The sequence below is a fragment of the Conger conger genome, chromosome 14, assembly GCF_963514075.1.
Source record: "Conger conger chromosome 14, fConCon1.1, whole genome shotgun sequence".
Classification (NCBI taxonomy): domain Eukaryota; kingdom Metazoa; phylum Chordata; class Actinopteri; order Anguilliformes; family Congridae; genus Conger; species Conger conger.
Window position 1 is genome coordinate 29,673,643 of NC_083773.1, and position 19,491 is coordinate 29,693,133.

Below are 19,491 nucleotides of genomic sequence, written 5' to 3' on the forward strand. Positions count from 1 at the left end.
ATGTCCCTACACACCCAGATTACTTCTCTGAGCACTTGGGGGAGTACCTGAATGTCCTCTCCGCTTTAGAGAAGCTCAACCACGCCATCCTGAAGGCCATGGACAAAACTAAGGAGGTACGTGTTGGTCCCTCAGTTTCATTGAATCCGTTTTTAAAGCAAATTCCATTTCTTCTGAAAATAATTAATTCAGTAAAATGTCTAGTTGTCTGTGCCATTTATCAGTCAATCATATATGGACAATTTCTTATGCTGGACAAGCCTAACCTATATTCTCATGGTTTCTTTCTTTGTCTGTTTTTTCAAGATTCATAAGATAAGGTAAAATTACATACTACATATACTGTATGGGGACTGGCCTTCGTAATTTTTCAAAAAGCAGCCACTGAAAGAATGAGCTTGTAATTATATTAATGTTATAGTGCACAGATGCTGTTCATCATACAATCGTCTGTTTCCTTCAATGCAGCCTAGAGTGACAAGAATGAGATTTTAGACAGACCTGGTCCATTACATATGACAGCTGTTCTATTCCATTCTCAAAGGATGCTGGCAGAGTGGTATCTATTGTCGCGAAGACTGTCAGTTTAAAGACGGGACTGTCACATGCAGGTCCTTCAGCTGTGACTGAACGAGCAGGAACATGCAACAAACACTCTCGGCTGTCGAGAAGAAACGCCGTTGGTTGACAGCCGTGGGCTCCCCCTCCTAGCTTTTCCATACAGGCCTGCCCATGTGACTGGCAACCTCTGGCCCCCGACGTTCTCCCATGTCTGTCTGTAGCCTCTTCACGTGTTCCCAGAGCGGGTGCACGTGTGGGAGTGCGGTCGGAAGGGGGGGGGGGGGGTCTCACCAGAGGAAGCATCTCGTGTAGAGCTCTCTGCCGCGTGGGCGGAGGATGGAGCTGGTGGAGGATGGTGGCGTCTGGAATTTTGTGGTTTCCCCTCTCCGTGAGGCTCCACCTGAGGTGTTAGTTTGGCCCTTGCAGAGTGGAGGTCTGGGCACAACCATCCCTATATTGCCTAGTTTCTCTCTCACCTTGACAGCAAATAATAAGAGCCACTCTAGTAGCAGCTGTTGACCCAGATAAAGACCCAACACCCTGATTAAGATGGGAGCCCCTGGTTTGATTCAGCTTTTCATATGGCTGTTCTAAATCTCTGGATTGCATTTCCATTACACTTCTGTGAGGCTAATATAAAATCGGTCCTCCCTCACCTAAAGCTCTACATAGCCCTTTGAATTCTTGCATTCTCTGTCTACCACGTTTCCTGTTGTCTAGGTTTGTTTACTCTTTGACTGTTTCCCTTGAATAGGGAAGGTCCTTTTTTTGTCATCCCAAAAACCTGAAAGAATGAAAGCCATATAGGTATGGATTCAGCCCGTGTTTGTGATATGCTTTGACTTCTGCTTTGTTCAACTCAGATATGCTTTCATTAGTTAATTTTATGGGGATTTCCATAAAGAAGGGCCGATGTAGATTCCAGGCCAGAGTAATTATTTTATAATTATGAATAATCAAAAATGATACAATCTGGTTTTCAAATGCCATCACGGCTTTTATCACAATCCAAGTGGATTTGAATGTACTGTGTATGTAGATCGGGGTAAGTAAAGTAAATCTGCGTTTCACAGGAAGTTCCTTTTTTCAAGTATTTTTCCTCTTTCTTTGAAAGGGGTAGCAGCCGAACCACTGAAGCATGTCAGTACAAGAACAAATTGTAAAAAAAATCTCTCCTTCAGCAGAATAAATATGCATTTACTTTTAATTAGGAGACCTCATTTTCAGAGTTGACATTGACAGGAAATCTGCAGTGTTCTACCACAGTGAATTACAGAATTGAGTCTTGCACCTTTGGTCTGCTGCTCCCGTGAAAACCCTTCTGCGAAATGTCAGCATCAGAGACGCGAAATCGTGAGCTTCGTAAGCAACAGAGAAGAGTGCCTACCAAATGCAGGGCTACTAAATCCTTGAAAGGGCCCTCCTGTTTCTGTAGGTTTTCATGTGTGAAAACCTGTTTATTATAGGCTTGGGCCAGATTTTTTTCACAGAGAACTGTGTGTGCGTGTGTGTGTGTGTGTGAGAGAGAGAGTGTGGCTGGCATTCCCCCAAAATAATTAATAAATAATTAACAACAACTCTACATGAGTTTCGGGCTTTTAAAATATGATAACAGAGGTAACAGAAGTAATGCTTTTCGATGATGTACATGTACATTAATACAGTGGCAGATTAATCCTTCTTTGAATACCTATTCAAACAATGTGAATGTGAAAAAAGAGGTCCTCAATGACTGCCACATGTCTGAGACACAAAAAAAGGACGTATATAATATAAGTCAAGTATGATGTAAAGATATTGCATTCAAAAATGTATTATGAATGTGTAACAAGGGCATCGTCCTTTTCTGCAGGCAGCATGAATAGCAAATCATCAGTTGATGACAACGAGGTAAATGATGTAATCACAAGCTGTCACTGGCACTTCTTTGTGTTATCATTTTTAAAATGATTAAAAGTGCCTCAAGGGAATGCTCCTGTTGCCTATGTGCTAAATTTGAACCGATGCAGAAAGTCATTTATTTAAACTTGAACACTGGCGGTATTAAATGTGATTCTCATTATGGGCGTAAGCACTTGGCAGTAAGGGTCTTTTGATTGCAAAATCCATAGCAACAGCAGCAGCGGCGTGATTGCCTTTGGGTTCAGTGACGAAAGAAGAAGAAAAAAAAAAAAAACAAACACAAAAGGGGCTCATCTCCTGACTTTTCCTGGAAAATAAAGTTCTGCTGCGCCCACCGCAGCCGATTGGAAAACAAGGTCCTTGCTCCAGCGCTGCAGGGAGTAATGAGATGAGAGTGCTGTGGGTGTTGTTTACGGCCAGCTTCTCCCCGCCGGTGTCCATCACCTGCTGACATTTGAGCCAGAGCAACAGGAGACGTGTGGGGAAAGCTCTTGGGCTAGTCTCAAAAATGAAGATCCTTCTTTCTATGTTGACGCTGACATCATGAACATCATCATCAGTCAATATCATCATCATCATCATCATCATCATTATCGTCAAAAATAATTATTATCAAGCATTACCAATATCAGCATCATCGATCGATGAGCAACAGTAACAGTTCAGGTTTTGGTAAAATAAATAAATGCTAAGGGACACCGTACAAGCCTTTAAGGGCAGAATCTTTGGGTATTTAACTTTTGTCTAACAGGACGACTCCATTAGCTTAATGTACATACTTATAGTGCACTTGTACCACATTAACTGGCATGCCTGGCTAAAAACTCATTGCTTGAGTATCATTACATTTCTAATTAATGTATACCAAATTCATCCCTCCAACTGCCACTTCCAGGCAGTTTTTTTATTGTTTCTCTTAGTCTTATTTTAGAAAGCGGCAAATGGGGAAAACAGCTTGAAATAAGAAAGGAAATGCAATTAAAGTTATGGAACAGGAGCAGTGACAGAATTACACCCGCACTGATACACGGGGGAACTGAGAGAGGAGCTTGCATAATCCTGCTGGTTAGAAAAATATAAATCATTCTCTATTCTAAATTATGTAGCTGCTTTGTAATACGCCTTTTCTATTTATTTTCTCAGAAAAGGACACCAAAGCTTGCAAGTCCATACCCTAGTATACCCAAGTAATTATGTAGACTGTCTGCACCTCCTTAAAGCCCATACATCTTGTATAAACAGCAACACGGATGCAATTATGTAATGCTTGCACTCACCATATATACAGTAGCATCTGTGTTTCTGTTTATCTGTATTTGAAATAATTAATAAGTTAATTACACAACTCTAACAACCTGTTTTTATAGTGATGCGTTCTGTTAGTTTTCTTTATAATATTGGTGTTAATATGGACTAAAATGTAATGAGAAATATCTTAAGAGCTGCCTTCCAGGAAGGCTCAATGCAGTCACTGTGCTGAAGATGAATGCCATTTTAAAATGAATGTGATTCTTTGCTTGTTATTCAACCTCCCTTGTGACTGTAAGAAAATGGCTGCAGCTTAATTACCTATCGATAACTCTGCTCTCTTTAGCTTGAGTGTATTGGCATTATACATCAATGGGCAGACCGTAATCAGCAGGTATATGTCAATTATGAATATGACAGACCCTCTCCACAGAGGGGCATTTGTTGTATGATTAGTGAGATATTTTCTTTCATTAAACTCAGGGTAGGCCTACTGTCTGTTATGCTTAGGTATTTATATATGTAGTGGGTACATTTTATTGATGAATACCAGATTATTAAAAAGAGAGTAAAGGTCCACGTAGGATTGTACTTCAATATAAAATGGTGGACTGTGGAACCATCATAATCATCAGTATGCTTAAACCATAAATTATGCAGAATATGGATAATGAGCTGCTTAATCCTGTTATACAGTAATGTGCAACAATTTGGACATCTTTGGTCAAAAAGCCTTTTACAATTAATCTAAATGAACAGAAGCGAACCTAACCTCTAAATGGTACGACGTTAAACATGACACATCTCTTCAAATTTTTAAGTAAGATTACTTTATTTAAAAAATTTAACAGTTTCAAAATAATAAAGCAAGGAAAAAGGCCCTGTGAGAAACTTTGGGAACCCTGTCAGTCAACACTGTAACTCGTACTCAGGCAACAGCTTGCAAACGCTTCCTGTAGCCAGCTAAGAGCCTTTCAATTCTTATTTTGGGATTTTTTCCCCTATTTTTCCTGGTAGAACACCTCTAGCTCAGAAATATTCTTCGGCCTCCTTAAATGTATGGCATGTTTGAGATCTCTCCACAGATTTTCAATAATGTGGTGGCCATTCCAGAACCTTCATTCATCTTTCCTGGAGATACTTCAAGGTTGAGCTATGCTTTGGATCATTGATAGCTGCCACACAATCCCAAAGCATAATGGATCCACCTCCATGCTTCACAGTTGGCAAGGTGTTCCTCTCTACAAAGGCTTCACCCTTTTATCTCCAAACATGCCTTCTTTGGTGGTGGCCAAATTTTGGTTTCATCAAGCACATTGTTCCAACAGGCTTCAGGTTTGAGTTTTTGTAGCTTCCTCTTGGTGGAAATGGACCATTTTCATTCTGAAATCCTTGGACAGCTGTTTAGAGGATCCCATGGTTGTTAACACCTGACAGAACAGCCACTGCAGTTGCATATTTTAGAAGGCATGGAGTTCCTTCAGAATAAAATTATTGCACTCACATGACTCATTGAAGCCTTAACGAGTAAATCACCTGGGTCTTGGCCGGAGAAATCATCTTTTTAAAAAGTAGCAAACAATAATCCAAAAGGGTACCCAAACTTTTGCACAGGACCTTTTTCCTTTTTTTAAATGTATAAACAGTAAAAAGTGTTATAAACACAGAAAGGTTTAAAAACTTTCGATCATATACAGATTCATTGTAACAGACATTTAAACCAGGGTGCCCGAATTTGTGCCCCCTTCTGCAGCTGGAAAGAGAGCACTACAGACTAAGAGGCAATCATTACAGAAGCATTTAGGAAGCTGTGAGCATGCATAAACATTTAAAAAGTGATCATTGCAAATTAACATTCAGGAAATAATCATAAGAGATTAACATTTCAGATAGGATTTTCTATGATGATGCTAAATTGAATGAATGACTGGTGAGTTAAATGAGGTAAAAAGTGCATGAAGGCTGAAAGTGTTTCATAAAGGAAGAATGGCACAAATTAGATTATCCAATAATTATTATTATGAATGGGATAGTAGTTAATAAGGGCATGTGCATTTTGGGTAGCTCCTGATTAAGCATCCAGGTATAATACTAGATCATGATTGCCATTGCCATGCCTATTTGAGACAAAAATACATTCACATTTACTCTGTGTCAAAAGCACAACAGAGGCATGTGTAACTGTAAATTGGGGTAATTAAAAAATGTCAACAAATTCAGGTGTATATATTTTTGCTATATCATATCTATCCAATATATCCAAGCATAGTATTTTTTTTGGTCCTATAAAAACATCAGACTCTTGCAAGCAGGCGAATCATTCTCTGGGATAATTCATAAGCTCTTCTGTTATTCTGAACCACTCTTCCCATCTCCAGGAATACCAGAGCTCCTCCGTGCTGGGCCAGTTTGTGACCCGCTTCATTTTACGGGAGACCTCCAGCCAGCTGCACTCCCTGCAGGCATCACTAGAGTGCGCTGTGGAGGCCGTGGAGGAGCAGAGCTGCCCGGGCAGGTAGGAGCCACTCACCCTCGAGAAATCAATTCCACAGAGAAGCGTAAGTAAATAGCACTCCCAAGCATAGCGGCACATGCTAGTCAAGCTTTACAAAGAGCATGCCCGTGCTTGTTGGTGGCTATCAATCAAGGGAATAAAATATTTATTAAGACTTGGAATGGATCATTACAATGCATTGAGAGTGATTTTTATATCCCTGGTTAAGTACATAAAATAGATAATGCCATGTACTGCCAGGGCCGACATGGTTTAAATCCCTGAGGAAAAAAACCTTGGCAATTGACATCAAGGGGAACCTGGAAATGGATATACAGTCAAGTGATATCCATTGCCCAGTGATTTAACATTTTAATTCACTAGTGGAAATTGCGCGTGTTGTGAGAAAAGCCAGTTCTCTGGGCACAACGTGAACCCTGCACAGAGAGATTAATTTTCATCTGACACAATTAGTACTCGCTGAAACTAACCATCTGTCTTGTCATTTGAACAGGGATCTCATTTGATTCTTACGCAAACATATTTCCTTCTGTTCTGCATGATCAGCTTCCGTAATGCAGAGCGACTGTTCGGTGAAATTCTTCACCGGGGACTAAGCAGACCTTCAGACACCTGGGGTTTAGGAGAGCGGGAGATCTTGACACATTGACATTTTAAATTTAGCATACATACATATCCAGAGTCACAAGCACACCCGTTTCATCACATTTACCCAGCTGGCTGGGTTTTTTGCTGAAGCATTTGGCAGTCTTTCAAATTGCAGGAGGGTACAACCGCAACACCCCACCTGGGAATCGAACCGGCTACCTCGGAGTTAGGAGCCCAGTTCCCTAAACATACACTGCCTCCCGCTTTGTGGTGAGGACAGGGCAGGATGAAATAAGGGCTCTGCAGGCCCCTGGCCTCCTGTCATCCATCTGCAGCGTGCAGTTGTATTTCTAGGTTTGTTTCCTTTTCTGAAACGCCCTATATCGATCCACACAAGTGCACGCTCACCTCCGCTGTCCTCTGAAGTCAGTTCCAGCAGGCTCCTTTACACTCCCAGGTACAACGACCGCAGTCCGACGGACATGCGTCACGGATTAACCCGCTAACGGACGGCTGCCCTCCCCGGGGGGATGCGCACCCCACCCAGCGGCCGTTCTGTCCACCAGCAGCTGCACGTGCAGGGCAGGGAGTTGTCCCATTGGCCAGTGGTGGTCCACGGGGGGTCCGCGGAGACAGCACTGCTGACTCGGTGCCGTCCTCAGACCCAGATGGTGTCCTCTCTTTGCGCAGAGAGGAATGCGGTGCAGGGATCTAAGAATAATAAATGCCCTCTGCCAGCGGGTACCGCAGACCAGTCACAGCTCTGGAGGGGGTCTCTTCACCGTCTCTCCGGCGGTAAAAGCACACTGGCCGAATCTCCACTCTGCTTTTGCGCTCATTTGGTGTGTCTTGTTAGCAGGTTACACCCTGAGAGTGACTCAGACGTGTAATAACTGCCTCCCTCGTCTTCCGCAGGAAGGACGTGAAGAAGCTGGACGACCTGTCCCTGCTGAGGGGCAGCAGGAGGTGTGCCCGCCGGGCCCAGAAGAACCTGTGTCTGTCTCCCACCGACCCCTACTCGGGCATGCTCACTACAGGTAACACACACACCATACCGCCACAGCCACACCCGTGAACAGTGTTCTGCATACAGTACGGACATGCAGTGGTGCTGAGCCATGTCTCTAGGACATATAAATATACACCAAAATAAGTCGTCATATCTACTACCGAGAGAGCGGCCTTTGTTAATTAAAACGCATGTCCTGTTGAGGCGCTGTTCTATTGCATGGACGGGCCCCACGGTCTGGTATCGAACGCTGACAGTGCCAGTGTTGACCGTGGCCCTCGGTACCGCAGGACGGAGCTCCGTTCGGCTCTCGTGTCTCTCGGGGACAGTAGGATTTTGGGTTGGGCAGTTTGGCAGTGTCCTGCAAGTTCATCAGTTGAGCGGCACGTGAGAGGTCTTCCTCTGACTCATGTCTGTGTGAGCCCGACTTGCAAACTACTGTGTGAGGAGATGCAGTGGTTGGCATCGCATGCCTCAGAGGGAAACATGTTGAGTGCGTTCTCACAGATCGACAGTGGGAGGCTGCGATGAAGAGCGTTGCGGCTGCAGCATGATTGGGCTTGCCTAATTATGGACAAAAAGGGGAAAAACATAATTAAAAAGAAATGCTTGTTGATACTCAAGAAACTTGGTAAGATCGCATTTGCTTTGACAGACCACAAAATGTTTTAAATACTCCCTATTAAGAATGGGGTCACATTGGCTCAGGCGGTAAGAGCAGTCATCTATATAAAGAAGAAAACATGATACTTAACATATAACTAAACTGTTCAAAATGGCTTTCAAAATGGTTCTTTTCTTTCCTGCTCCAGATACAGTACATAACATGCATTGAGTGAGGAGGAATGGGCACAACAGGAAAGCATGTACTGTGCAGTAAAGCGTGTTTATTGTACCCCTGTCAGGAGTCGCTGTGGAACCTGATGAGCACTGGAACTCCCAGATCAACAGACTCCAGCAACTCATCGACAAGCTGGAGTGTCAGGTACATTCAAGCTTCAGGAAATCAGCATAGGCGTCTTCCCAGCGCTTCTTACACTGTACAGCTTGCACTATTTCTACATCCACACTCCATTGTCCCCTCAGATATTATATACATACAGAAGCAAGTGGGGTTCAGTACTTAGCTCACGGGTGTGACAACCGTGCCCCACCTGGGAAGTGAGCCAACAACCTTGGAGTGGGAAGACCAGTTCTCTGCCCAGTATGCTCCGCTGTCACTGAAACAGACCCCACGCCCACCCCACATCTGCTCCGCAGAGATGCAAAGCACCCAGGAACGGTTGGTCGTCAGACGTAATCAACGCTCAGCTCATTCACTTAAGTGACACATCTATTAGTTCTTGTGCCCATGCCCAGAACAGGCCACTAATTGCCATTCAGGGAAGAGGACAGCTTCAAGAGGACATTTTCTGCATTTTAAGCTCCTGGTCACCAACCAGAGACACTGTGCTGTTGGTATTTGTAACCCTGCTTGCAGTCATTGCGTTATTGCCTCTTACCCTGTTGATGGGAGCACCATCTTCATTTCCTTTGCCATCTGCTTACAGGTCACAATTGTGCTACTGTTCTATATGCTAATGTTCCCGTTGTCTGATGAAATCATATTATTTTTGAGGATTAAATGCATATATATTACAGTAGTTATAGTCTACTCAATAGTGATCCTCATCATCATTATCTGATTGGTTGTGAATCAATATAGTGATGACTATTTTGAGTTTCGACACACACTGAATGTGTGTTGAATGTGTCATTTTACCAATGATTGTTTCATGTAAATTCCCACCGTAGTGTTTATGCATTCTATACAGGATCCCATTCTGCACAGCAGTACCCATTACAGAATATGTGCGATACGTCTAGACATGAATGATTATTGTAACATATCATAGCTTTGCTGTTATGATAATACAGATGTGATCATGACGGCATATCACTGCAAGAAAATGGCAGTCCCTCCCATGAGTATTTAATGAAGGGTTCGTATTACCTCCGCTGAAGCAGAGCATATAGTCGTATAGAGGAAGCAAACAATTTGCTGTTGCCCTGGTTTCCTGCGACACCCCCTCGCACATTAGGATGAAGAGTTATTTCTTTGATCTGGATTTAATGAACATTTGTCGCTGCTTCTTCCAGAGTCCAAAACTGGAGCCGTTGAAAATGGAGGACACAATAGCCAGCACGTACGAATCTGTAAGTGCAAGCCCAACGGCCTTATTTTTCCACACACAGCCATCGCGAGGGAAGATAATGTTTAAGAGCATGTAAATCCAGCTTTGTGGTCAATAAGGGGTATGATTGTGGCTTTTGAATTTTCACAGGTGGGAATAGCAGCTGAAGGCAGTCTATCTTTGTGACTGAAAGTACACACACCTAAAGCGTGGCCGTGACTTTGCACTCACTCGAGTTGGACTTTAAGTTGCTTGAAGTTACTTCCGTTTGTTCAAATGGTTTCAGTCCTCCGCTCATTCCACTTCTTTTCCCCCAGTTGTGTCAAGAAAAAAACCCAGTAGTTTCAATATTAACCTCAATAATAATAATACATGTGCAAGGGGCATTTTAATCATTGAATTTGAGTTCATTAACTAAAATTAGTTTTATGCTATAGGTTTTAAGGCTATTATTAGCTTTAAAATACTATTAACACTGCCTCTAATATCCGTAGGCAGATCATTCCATGTCATGCAAATTGGTTTTCTGGGCATACAACTAAGTAAGAGTTTGGGACACCGAGCAAGGACACCAGTGAAGGTGGATATACTAAACATTCACGTAAAGATGGAGATTTAGATCCTAAAATCTATGATTTGATTTTTATAGATTCATCAGTGGCAGTTAAAGTAACCTCTTAAAAACTGATAACTACATGGATTGCATTATTTGTGTAGCGTGTAGAACTTTGTAAAGACACATTTATTGCTGAATTGATTTGCTGTTCTGCTCACCTTGTTAGACAGATTAGACACAGTGGAATGGACACTGTGCGATGCTCTGATATTTTATCTTTTCCGATGCTCAGATCCACCCCATCCGGGAGGAGTGTTTGTGCCGGAGCATTGAGATTAAGCACCTTGATCAGGAATGTTACAGCGGTGTCCCATCTGTTTCCCTGATTTCATTCACCAAGCCCCCCCGTCTTCAGCATTCTCCACTGCCTCCCAACTCAGATAATGTCACACACTTTATCTTCTGCTCCCTCATTACAACCGCTGACACCCATATTTGAACTAGGAGGTCAAACAACAGGTCTTCCATTTCCAACGTCTGCGATGAGCTTCCCTGTTCACAACATGAAAACATCAGCAGTGGGCACAGCGAGCAGGTTTCCTGTCACATATACTTGTGTGGAACTGGAGCTGTGCTGCAGAGTCAGAGATAAGCAGACCGTGCGCTTGTGGGGCCGTGCATCTTTAAATGATTTATGTTGCTATTTGCTATCAGAGCCACAGCGATGCCCTAGATTGCACACTGTCCTTTCCCTGGCTCGCTCCGCCGCTCCTGTGCTAGTCCTGGTGGGCGAACAGGGAGGAACTGTGCCCTGCTCTGTGCCCGAACAGAACCTCCTGCTGGTCCAGAGACAGCTGTCGGTGGAGGAGAAGGACATCAGTGAGTTCCAGCAGGCACTGAAGAGCTACGCCGACGCCACTGCCAACCAGAGCGACAATTTACAGTGGGTTCCCTCCGCCAAGAGGCCTCCGGCCCTGGCCTGGGCCACCAAGAGCCTGTCACAGCCCAGCACTCAGTCTGATGCATTCTCTTATAGCTGCTCCTATTGGAACATTACACTACTGTGACATCTGCTCAACAACAGCTCTTTGAATTTGGAAGTTTTCTGTGCCAAATTTTGTTAATATGAATATTGTGGTGATAATACCACTGCTAATAATAATAATGCATTTATTTATAGTATATTTACAACATGGAATATTATAAACAAAATGTTAGTGTGATAATGTATTTATTCATTCTTATTATACATTGACAACTGTACTTAGCCTAAGCCCATTTCTGTGGGATATATGGTAATTTATTATTTTCAGATTCAGAGGAAAATCTTTGTGCGCTTCATTTAGGCTTTTTAGTTCCAGATGGTGGGTGTCCTTTTCTGTGGATTGTTGTCAGATTTAAACTGCAGCAGGTACTTTACCATCACACTTGAGGATTAAATTACATGTGATCACTATGCATCGTATCATGCTGAAGAATGTCTGGTCAGTCTATACAAAACAGAAAAAGTTATCCTCATTTTAAAACCCAAAGCTGAAAATTCTAATACAATCTTTCACAAGGTATGAGAATTGTTGGAATCCTAAACCACGCTCCTTATCGAGTCTGCCAGAAGGTTTGGCTATCGCTCTCTCTCTTTTTTCACACAGTGTGTCCATACAGAAGCTGCCGGAGAGATCCTGCTTCATAATGTACGAGTTCTGGCGAGACCGTCTGTCCTGGATAAGGTGGGTCGGGGGATCGATGCAGGTGGCATCTGGGGGCTGGGCTGGCTGGTGCTAGGCACTCGTTCCTGATGAGCAGATGGCTCTTATCTCCGTTCCTCCTGACAACGATTATATCATCACTAGCTGAAGAAATGTCCTACTTTCCTCCTTAAGAGAAGTCATTTTCTGGTGTTATTTATACAACACAATGCGACCAATATTCATAGACAACTTATCAATTAAAAAGCAACATCTTGCATCTAATTAGGACACTCAACATTTTAAAACAATTACATTTTGTAATTATAACCTATATTAAACTCACTTCAAAGCAGCAGTTCAACTTTACAAATCGATTTCTGTCCCCAAGTTGGTGGAACCCATCGAGTAGTGATAGCGATTGAACGATGATGCACTACTGAACGGCAACACTACTGAATATGGAAGCCTTGCTACACAGCCTACACCACAGTGCATAAATGTCACTGCCTGAGATGCACACATCTCAGCCATGCTAATTGGAGCACTACTGCGTGTGGGGCAGTGTGTCATTGGCGTCGGCCTGAATTATTGATTCCTATATCCGTGTCATCCTTAGCCACCTGCAGTCTAACGCCAGCAAGGCATTCCAGCGCTGCATCATCGATGCGCTAGAGGACCCGGAGGTGGTGAGCACCATGCTGATTCCAGGTGAGCTGGCCACAAGCATACAGGACACTGGCTAGCACCAGCGCTTTTACATTCCGCTTCCCGTTTGGCCGTCATGACAACACTGTTCTCCAATGTGTTAGAACATAATTGTTCTATATCAATTTTACGCAATTTTTGAAATAGTTGCATAAAATGAATAAAACTGAATGGTCACAGAGCAAAGGAAGCCTGTGGTTCAGTTCTTGTTGTTTCCATGGAATCAGTGTTTAGAACATTTGACTTTATTGATATTCTTTTACAGTCATATTCTACTGCATAAAATCTATTTTAGGGGAATTATATCTGAAATACAATTTTTATCAGCGTGTCAATGTGATGTTTCTGTCTTTGAAACTTTATCTTAACAAGCAGTGCGCGGATGGAATAAGAAAAATATCATCAACAGTCCACCATATTTTTATGTTTTGCCAAAAACAATGAACCGCAGGTACCTGCTATATGGTAGACTATGTTAATCCCATTGGGGGTTAATCTGACAGAACCCACCTACATATACACTCAGTGAGCACTTTATTAGCCAATTATGTGGCAGCAACTAAGTGCATAAAAGGATGCAGACATGGTCAAGAGGTTCAGCTGTTTTACAGACCAAATGTCAGTATGGGGAAGAAATGTGATCTAAGTGATTTTTAACCATGGAATGATTATGTGTGCCAAACAGGCTGGTTTGAGTATCTAAGAAACTACTGATCTCTCCGGATTTTCATGCACAATAGTCTCAAGAGTTTGCAGAGGAAAAACAAAAAAAACATCCAGCAGCAGTTTTGGAGGCAAAAATGTGTTATTAATGAGAGAGGTCCGAGAAGAAGGGCCAGACTGGTTGAAGCTGACAGTGAGGTGACAGTAACACAAATAACCACACATTACAACAGTGCTATGCAGAGGAGCACTTTTGAATATGCAACAAGTTAAAACCTCTAGGTGGATAGGCTACAGCAGCAGAAAAGTCTAAAATAATAAGTAATAAATACCTAATAAAGTGCTCACTGAGTATATGCTGTATTATAATGGACATTTTATTTTAGGAGTTTTTGTTGAATCCAATGTGGCACACCTGTATGAGCCCTTCATACTCGAAAAAGTATGAGAAATTTACGATAAGAATATGAAAATGTTCTTGCATGAGGCCCAATGAGACTAAATATGAATTAGATTAGTTCCACAGTATATGCATTGATAATGTTGTGAATGTTCCCTCCAATATAAAACTATCCAATAAGCCCAAGAGTCAAGTGAAAATAGTTACATTTGAAATGGTTTTGGCAAGGCATGGCTTAAACCGCAGTCCAACAGGGCACTTAATGACACCTTTTTTTCAAGCTTCCTGGTGGATAATGAATAACAACTGACAGCGCTAAGCGGCTGGTGGCACCGAAAGCCAAGAAGAGTGCAAAAGGATTTCAGTCTACACCACGCTTGTTCCAGCCATTAAGTCATCATTAAGTATGCGTGTGACAGCAACCTGGACTACGCTGAAGACAGAGCATTCGCTTCCTTTGTGTGTTTGTTTGTCTTTAGACATGAACGTGTATGCATTCAGAAGCCCAAAACCGTTTGAATTTACATCAGGAAGTTAGTTATTTGACTAATCTTTATTCCAGGCAAAAGCAAATTCCACTTGTGAATTTGACACATTATTATTGTTTGGATCTGTTTTTGAGTGCAGAAGACATTTTCTACCATAGGTCAGCACCGTTCTTACAGGACAAGAAAACATCTTACAAATGTGACGCAATGATACTGTACATTGTGATTTTAGCAATCGTAAATAGCATGATTGCTGTTTGTGTCATTTTGGCTGCTCTTTGTTGTTAAAAGGAAGAGGCCTGAGGACAAATTCAGCCCACAATCATGTCTGGATGTAGAGACTAATGGCCAGGCTTTGAATCTCATGCAACCTGGAGCAGGCACTACATTTTAACTGCACTAGTTAAAATGCAGCTCTGTAAATGGGGTTATGGAATATGCAAGATGTAAAATAGTATGCATTTAGTCACTCTGTGCAAGGCGTATTTACAGCTAAGGAACAGCATAGCAACAAAGATATCTTTGTTTGGAAGCTAGTAACTTTTGATAAGAGCCATACCAAGTATTATGCACATTTCAACTTTGCCTAACCTATTTTCTGTTCTCTATTGTTGATGTTGCTTATCAGGATAAAATTATGATCTTTCATGTTAAGAACACCTCATGAAATATACTTATTTCTGTGCTTAGACATTTGATATTTATTTAACTTAAGTGAGTTCTGTATTTGCCCTAAATAGATTTTAGGCACTGCTTTAAAATCTCCCCGACAGAGGGATTTCTTTTGTTTGTGTATTGACAAAATTCTGAGCATGACTGTATGCACACATTAAGTCACACTGCCACCAGCTTAATAACAGACTTTACTCAAATAAAATATATTTGAATTTCATATTTTCTGTTGGCAGATTCTGGATGAAGATATTCGATGGCCTTAGATCTCACCTAGCCCAGTATTGTCAGACAACACAACCATAAAAAGTCAATATAATTAAGCTTGCAACCTTTGGGCTAACGCTGATTTGACAGTAGCTATGGCTCTGACACATTTCTCTTTTCTCCCTGTTAAAAACAGGTACTCCTCACACTGCATGTTTGTGTGTCTGTGAAAGCACTGTGGTATTGTAACACTTTTGCTGTATTTAATGACTCACTGGCAGCATTCTCAACTAGAATCACCTTTTCCAGCACCGAATCCAGAACGTTCTGTCACACAATGTAAAACGATTGACTTTCCTTGATGGGAGCAGCAAGTTGACCCATCGAAAATATTACCTTTGCTTGCATATTTCCTTAGGTCATTACCTGTTGAAACAGTCATCAAACTGAATGCACATTTGTTGCTTTTTTCATTTTGTCCCTTGTAACTTTAGGTTTTAATGAACATGAACATCAAAAATTGTCAAGACGTGGCATTAATAAAGGTGATTGTTTTGAAATGCACATGTTGTTTCTGTAATGTAGGTGTGATTGCTACAGCCTGTCAGTGTATCAAATCATCCTCTGCACATTCTGCACATTGGAAATATTATTCAGGGACATTGATGATTGACAGCTATAAAACAGTGAATAATATTCAAATGAAAGCATTTGAAAGAGCTTGCCAACCAGCTAGGAAAGATGCAGTTTAGCTGATGTACACACACACTCACATATTATCCTCATTAAGATTTTAGTTCCAAAGGGAGTACTTTCTTCATCCTTAAATTCAGCCGTTATATGCATTGGTCTATTCATTTAAAGCTCGACTGCTTTCTCAAGAATTCTGGGGCCAATATTAATAACTGATATTTTACGGGCCCTATTGGCTGATGTCTAAAATAATATTACAGCACAAATACAAAATTGCCTCCCAAGTGTCCTGATTCATGGAAGTAGTGAACTTGATTAATAGAAATGTGAATTTATGAAGGAAAAAAAACATGTATTTGTATAGAAAATACTACATTACTAAGCAAACAGCAGGATTCTAGAGAGCCATAGAGTCTCTGTACAGCTTTGCTTGTGAGTTTGGTTTGTAGGAAGGCCAAGGATGTTGATGCATTCAAGGATGTTCACATGCTTAAACGGTCTGTGAATCAGTCAAGTGATATCTCATAAACACACAAAATTAATTAAAAGTAAGTGGGGTGTCATACATATATAAACATGAGTGTTGGAATTTTCCAGTAGTAGTTCAAGAGTAATCCTTCTGGATTTCCAAAATCTTTTTTTTTTTTAAATGCTCTTCCTAAATGCAATGGTGTAAGACCTGATGTGAATGTAATCAGCAATTAAATCAATTTAGCCGGATACACAGGAACATCTGTGTCCTTCCAAGCGATGTCAAAATTAATCAATCTCATGAATTATTATGAATGTCTAACAATTTGTATTGTAATTTGCAATACTGTAGGTGACTCACTATCCCTCTTGCAAATCATATGGCTTTGTTCTGACTCTTCTTCTATTGTTATGAGTGACTGTGGATATCGAGACCACAATCGGTGACTGGTTTATTGAGTTTTCTTTGGCTGGTGGGTGGAGCCGCTTCCTTGTTCTCTGGAATCAGGGCTGAGGATGGGGTGAGGTTAGTGTCCTGGTCCTTTGTGATTCTGTGTGTGAACACCCAAAAACAGGAACCCATTTCTGGAAAAGACATCCAGAACTGTATCTTGGTATTTCGGTTCTGCGAGCAAACTCCCAAAATATGGTGCATTTGAGACGCCTCCTTCCCAACACAAATTCAGTGGTAATTGTTTTGGATTTATCGATTCCCAGTTGGGCAGATGCAGCAGTTAGGAATGTTAGGAACATAGCCCTATGAAATATAGTGACTTAAACAAAGTATACTCTTTACTGATAGACAAGCCCTTTGTCTAATCTGGACTCGTATTCATAGCTTTTATCAATGGAACATGTGACTCATTCTGCTGCTCACATCAGTGATAATAAGCTTGAGGTGTAATTGCATATGCAGCTCCCAGTTTCAGGCAGCATTTTTCACATTTTCACATTTCACATTTTCGCATTTCACATCTTCACATTCCACATTTCACATTTCACATTTCACATTTTTGCTTGTTTGCTCATAGAAAGAAAAGTCAATCTGAATGCTGTAGCGCACTGGCCAGTATTATATTGAGCATGAGGCAAGGCCAGGGAGCTATTGTTGAAGTCACTATATACTCTCAGTGAGCACTTTCAAAAATAAGTCTAATAAATGCCTAATACACTCATGAAGTCTTCTGCTGCTGCAGCCTATCCACTTAGAGGTTTGACGCGTCTTGTGTTCAGAGATGCTCTTCTGCGCACCACTGTTGCTGTCACCTTCCTGTCAGCTTTGACCAGACTGGCCCTTCTCCACTGACCTCTCTCATTAATAACACGTACAGAACATTCCTGTAGTGCAGTCAGTGAAATGCCATCTAATGCCATCTGAGTGCATTTATTTGAAAAATGTAAGTTTTCTAGATGACTACAAGTAAATGTTCTGTGTCAAAACAGAATACAGTACATTATGGTCCAAAGTGGATGCATATGTACTGCACTCCTCTATTATGTGTTGAAAGAACACTGGGCATTTTACTGTGTAGGACTTCAGGTAAAACCTCTCCACCCCTCATTTGTTAAGTACACAAGGTGTACCAATGAGGTTTATCTTAGTGCCTGGGGGATACAAAACTTGTGCACTGGGAAGTATCATTAATAAAAATAAAATTAAAATAAAAACAGTGCTGTGCTTATTCATTAAGTCCCATCAACTCCTTGCTGTGATTGGCTTTATCTCAATAAAATAAAGCTTCACACCCCAGAATGAAAGTTATAACAGTATCATAAAGCCCAGCACTTGACAAGAGATAATTAGTGAAAATGATATTTGTCCTTGTCTTTGGTGTTTAAGAATAGCCATGAACTCATTTTTTTTTTTATGGAGTGTTAATTTTGTTCTTATGTAGACAGTGGGGACCTACTGGGAATATGTAGACATGTCATTTCAGGCTGATAACATACTCCTTAAACTAATTTCTTTCAACAGACTGGTAAGATGAGTCTGTGTGCTCGCTGTGATACTCACCTTTAAGATGATGAGTGTTAGAAGGCAAAGCCATTGTGCTGAACACAGTGAGCCATGCACATGTCTTTGCATAACTTACCCTCCCATTCCCAATTGGGGAAAGATAATTAATTAATTCATTCTTTCATTATCCTAACCCGCTTATCCTGAACAGGGTTGCAGGGGGGCTGGAGCCTATCCCAGCATACATTGGGCGAAAGGCAGGAATACACCCTGGACAGGTCGCCAGTCCATTGCAGGGCACACACACCATTCCCTCACACACTCATACCTATGGGCAATTTAGACTCTCCAATCAGCCTAACCTGCATGTCTTTGGACTGTGGGAGGAAACCGGAGTACCCGGAGGAAACCCACGCAGACACGGGGAGAACATGCAAACTCCGCACAGAGAGGCCCCGGCCGACGGGGATTCGAACCCAGGACCTCCTTGCTGTGAGGCGGGGAAAGATAATGAACAATATATTAATTAATGTAGCCAATTGTGCAAGATTATTTTTATTTGCCAACTGCTTCGGCTGATAATGAAATGTCAGGAGAAATTGCTTGAAAATAATACAGTAATATAGTACTATAATCCCAATTTTTGGGATTGAATTTCACACTATAGCTCCACCCATGTTAGGGTAAATAAAACCCAAGTTGCTTATGGTTTATAAAAACTATTATCCACAAACTGATACCGAAGTATAGCCCAACTCAGTCAGTACTTGGCTGACAGTGCTCTTTTAATCACATACAGCTGTTGATAAAAAGCGCTACCATGACAGATATGTATTAATCCCTCTGAGTCTAATTATGGGAACTATGCAGCACACTAACTAGGCTACAATTTAACGGTGCCTTATGATTTCTCATTATTTTTATTTTTGGGGGAGATTTTTTTAATTCAAACTAAAGCTTCCCATATACAACACTTAATTTGATCAGTTATATT

The 19,491-nt window shown here is 41.5% G+C and overlaps 1 protein-coding gene across 1 annotated transcript in view; it reads left to right on the plus strand.

Moving 5' to 3' along the window:
* necab3 (N-terminal EF-hand calcium binding protein 3) overlaps positions 1 to 15,940 on the plus strand; it is a 42,545-nt gene extending 26,605 nt beyond the window's left edge. The window contains exons 5-13 of the mRNA XM_061220017.1: positions 19 to 116; positions 6,090 to 6,226; positions 7,730 to 7,851; positions 8,729 to 8,808; positions 9,963 to 10,019; positions 11,384 to 11,496; positions 12,203 to 12,280; positions 12,858 to 12,949; positions 14,291 to 15,940. Coding sequence (XP_061076001.1) covers positions 19 to 116; positions 6,090 to 6,226; positions 7,730 to 7,851; positions 8,729 to 8,808; positions 9,963 to 10,019; positions 11,384 to 11,496; positions 12,203 to 12,280; positions 12,858 to 12,949; positions 14,291 to 14,319 — 806 coding nt within the window. The 3' untranslated portion in view covers positions 14,320 to 15,940. The remainder of the gene's footprint in view (positions 1 to 18; positions 117 to 6,089; positions 6,227 to 7,729; positions 7,852 to 8,728; positions 8,809 to 9,962; positions 10,020 to 11,383; positions 11,497 to 12,202; positions 12,281 to 12,857; positions 12,950 to 14,290) is intronic.
* Positions 15,941 to 19,491: the final 3,551 nt, after the last annotated feature.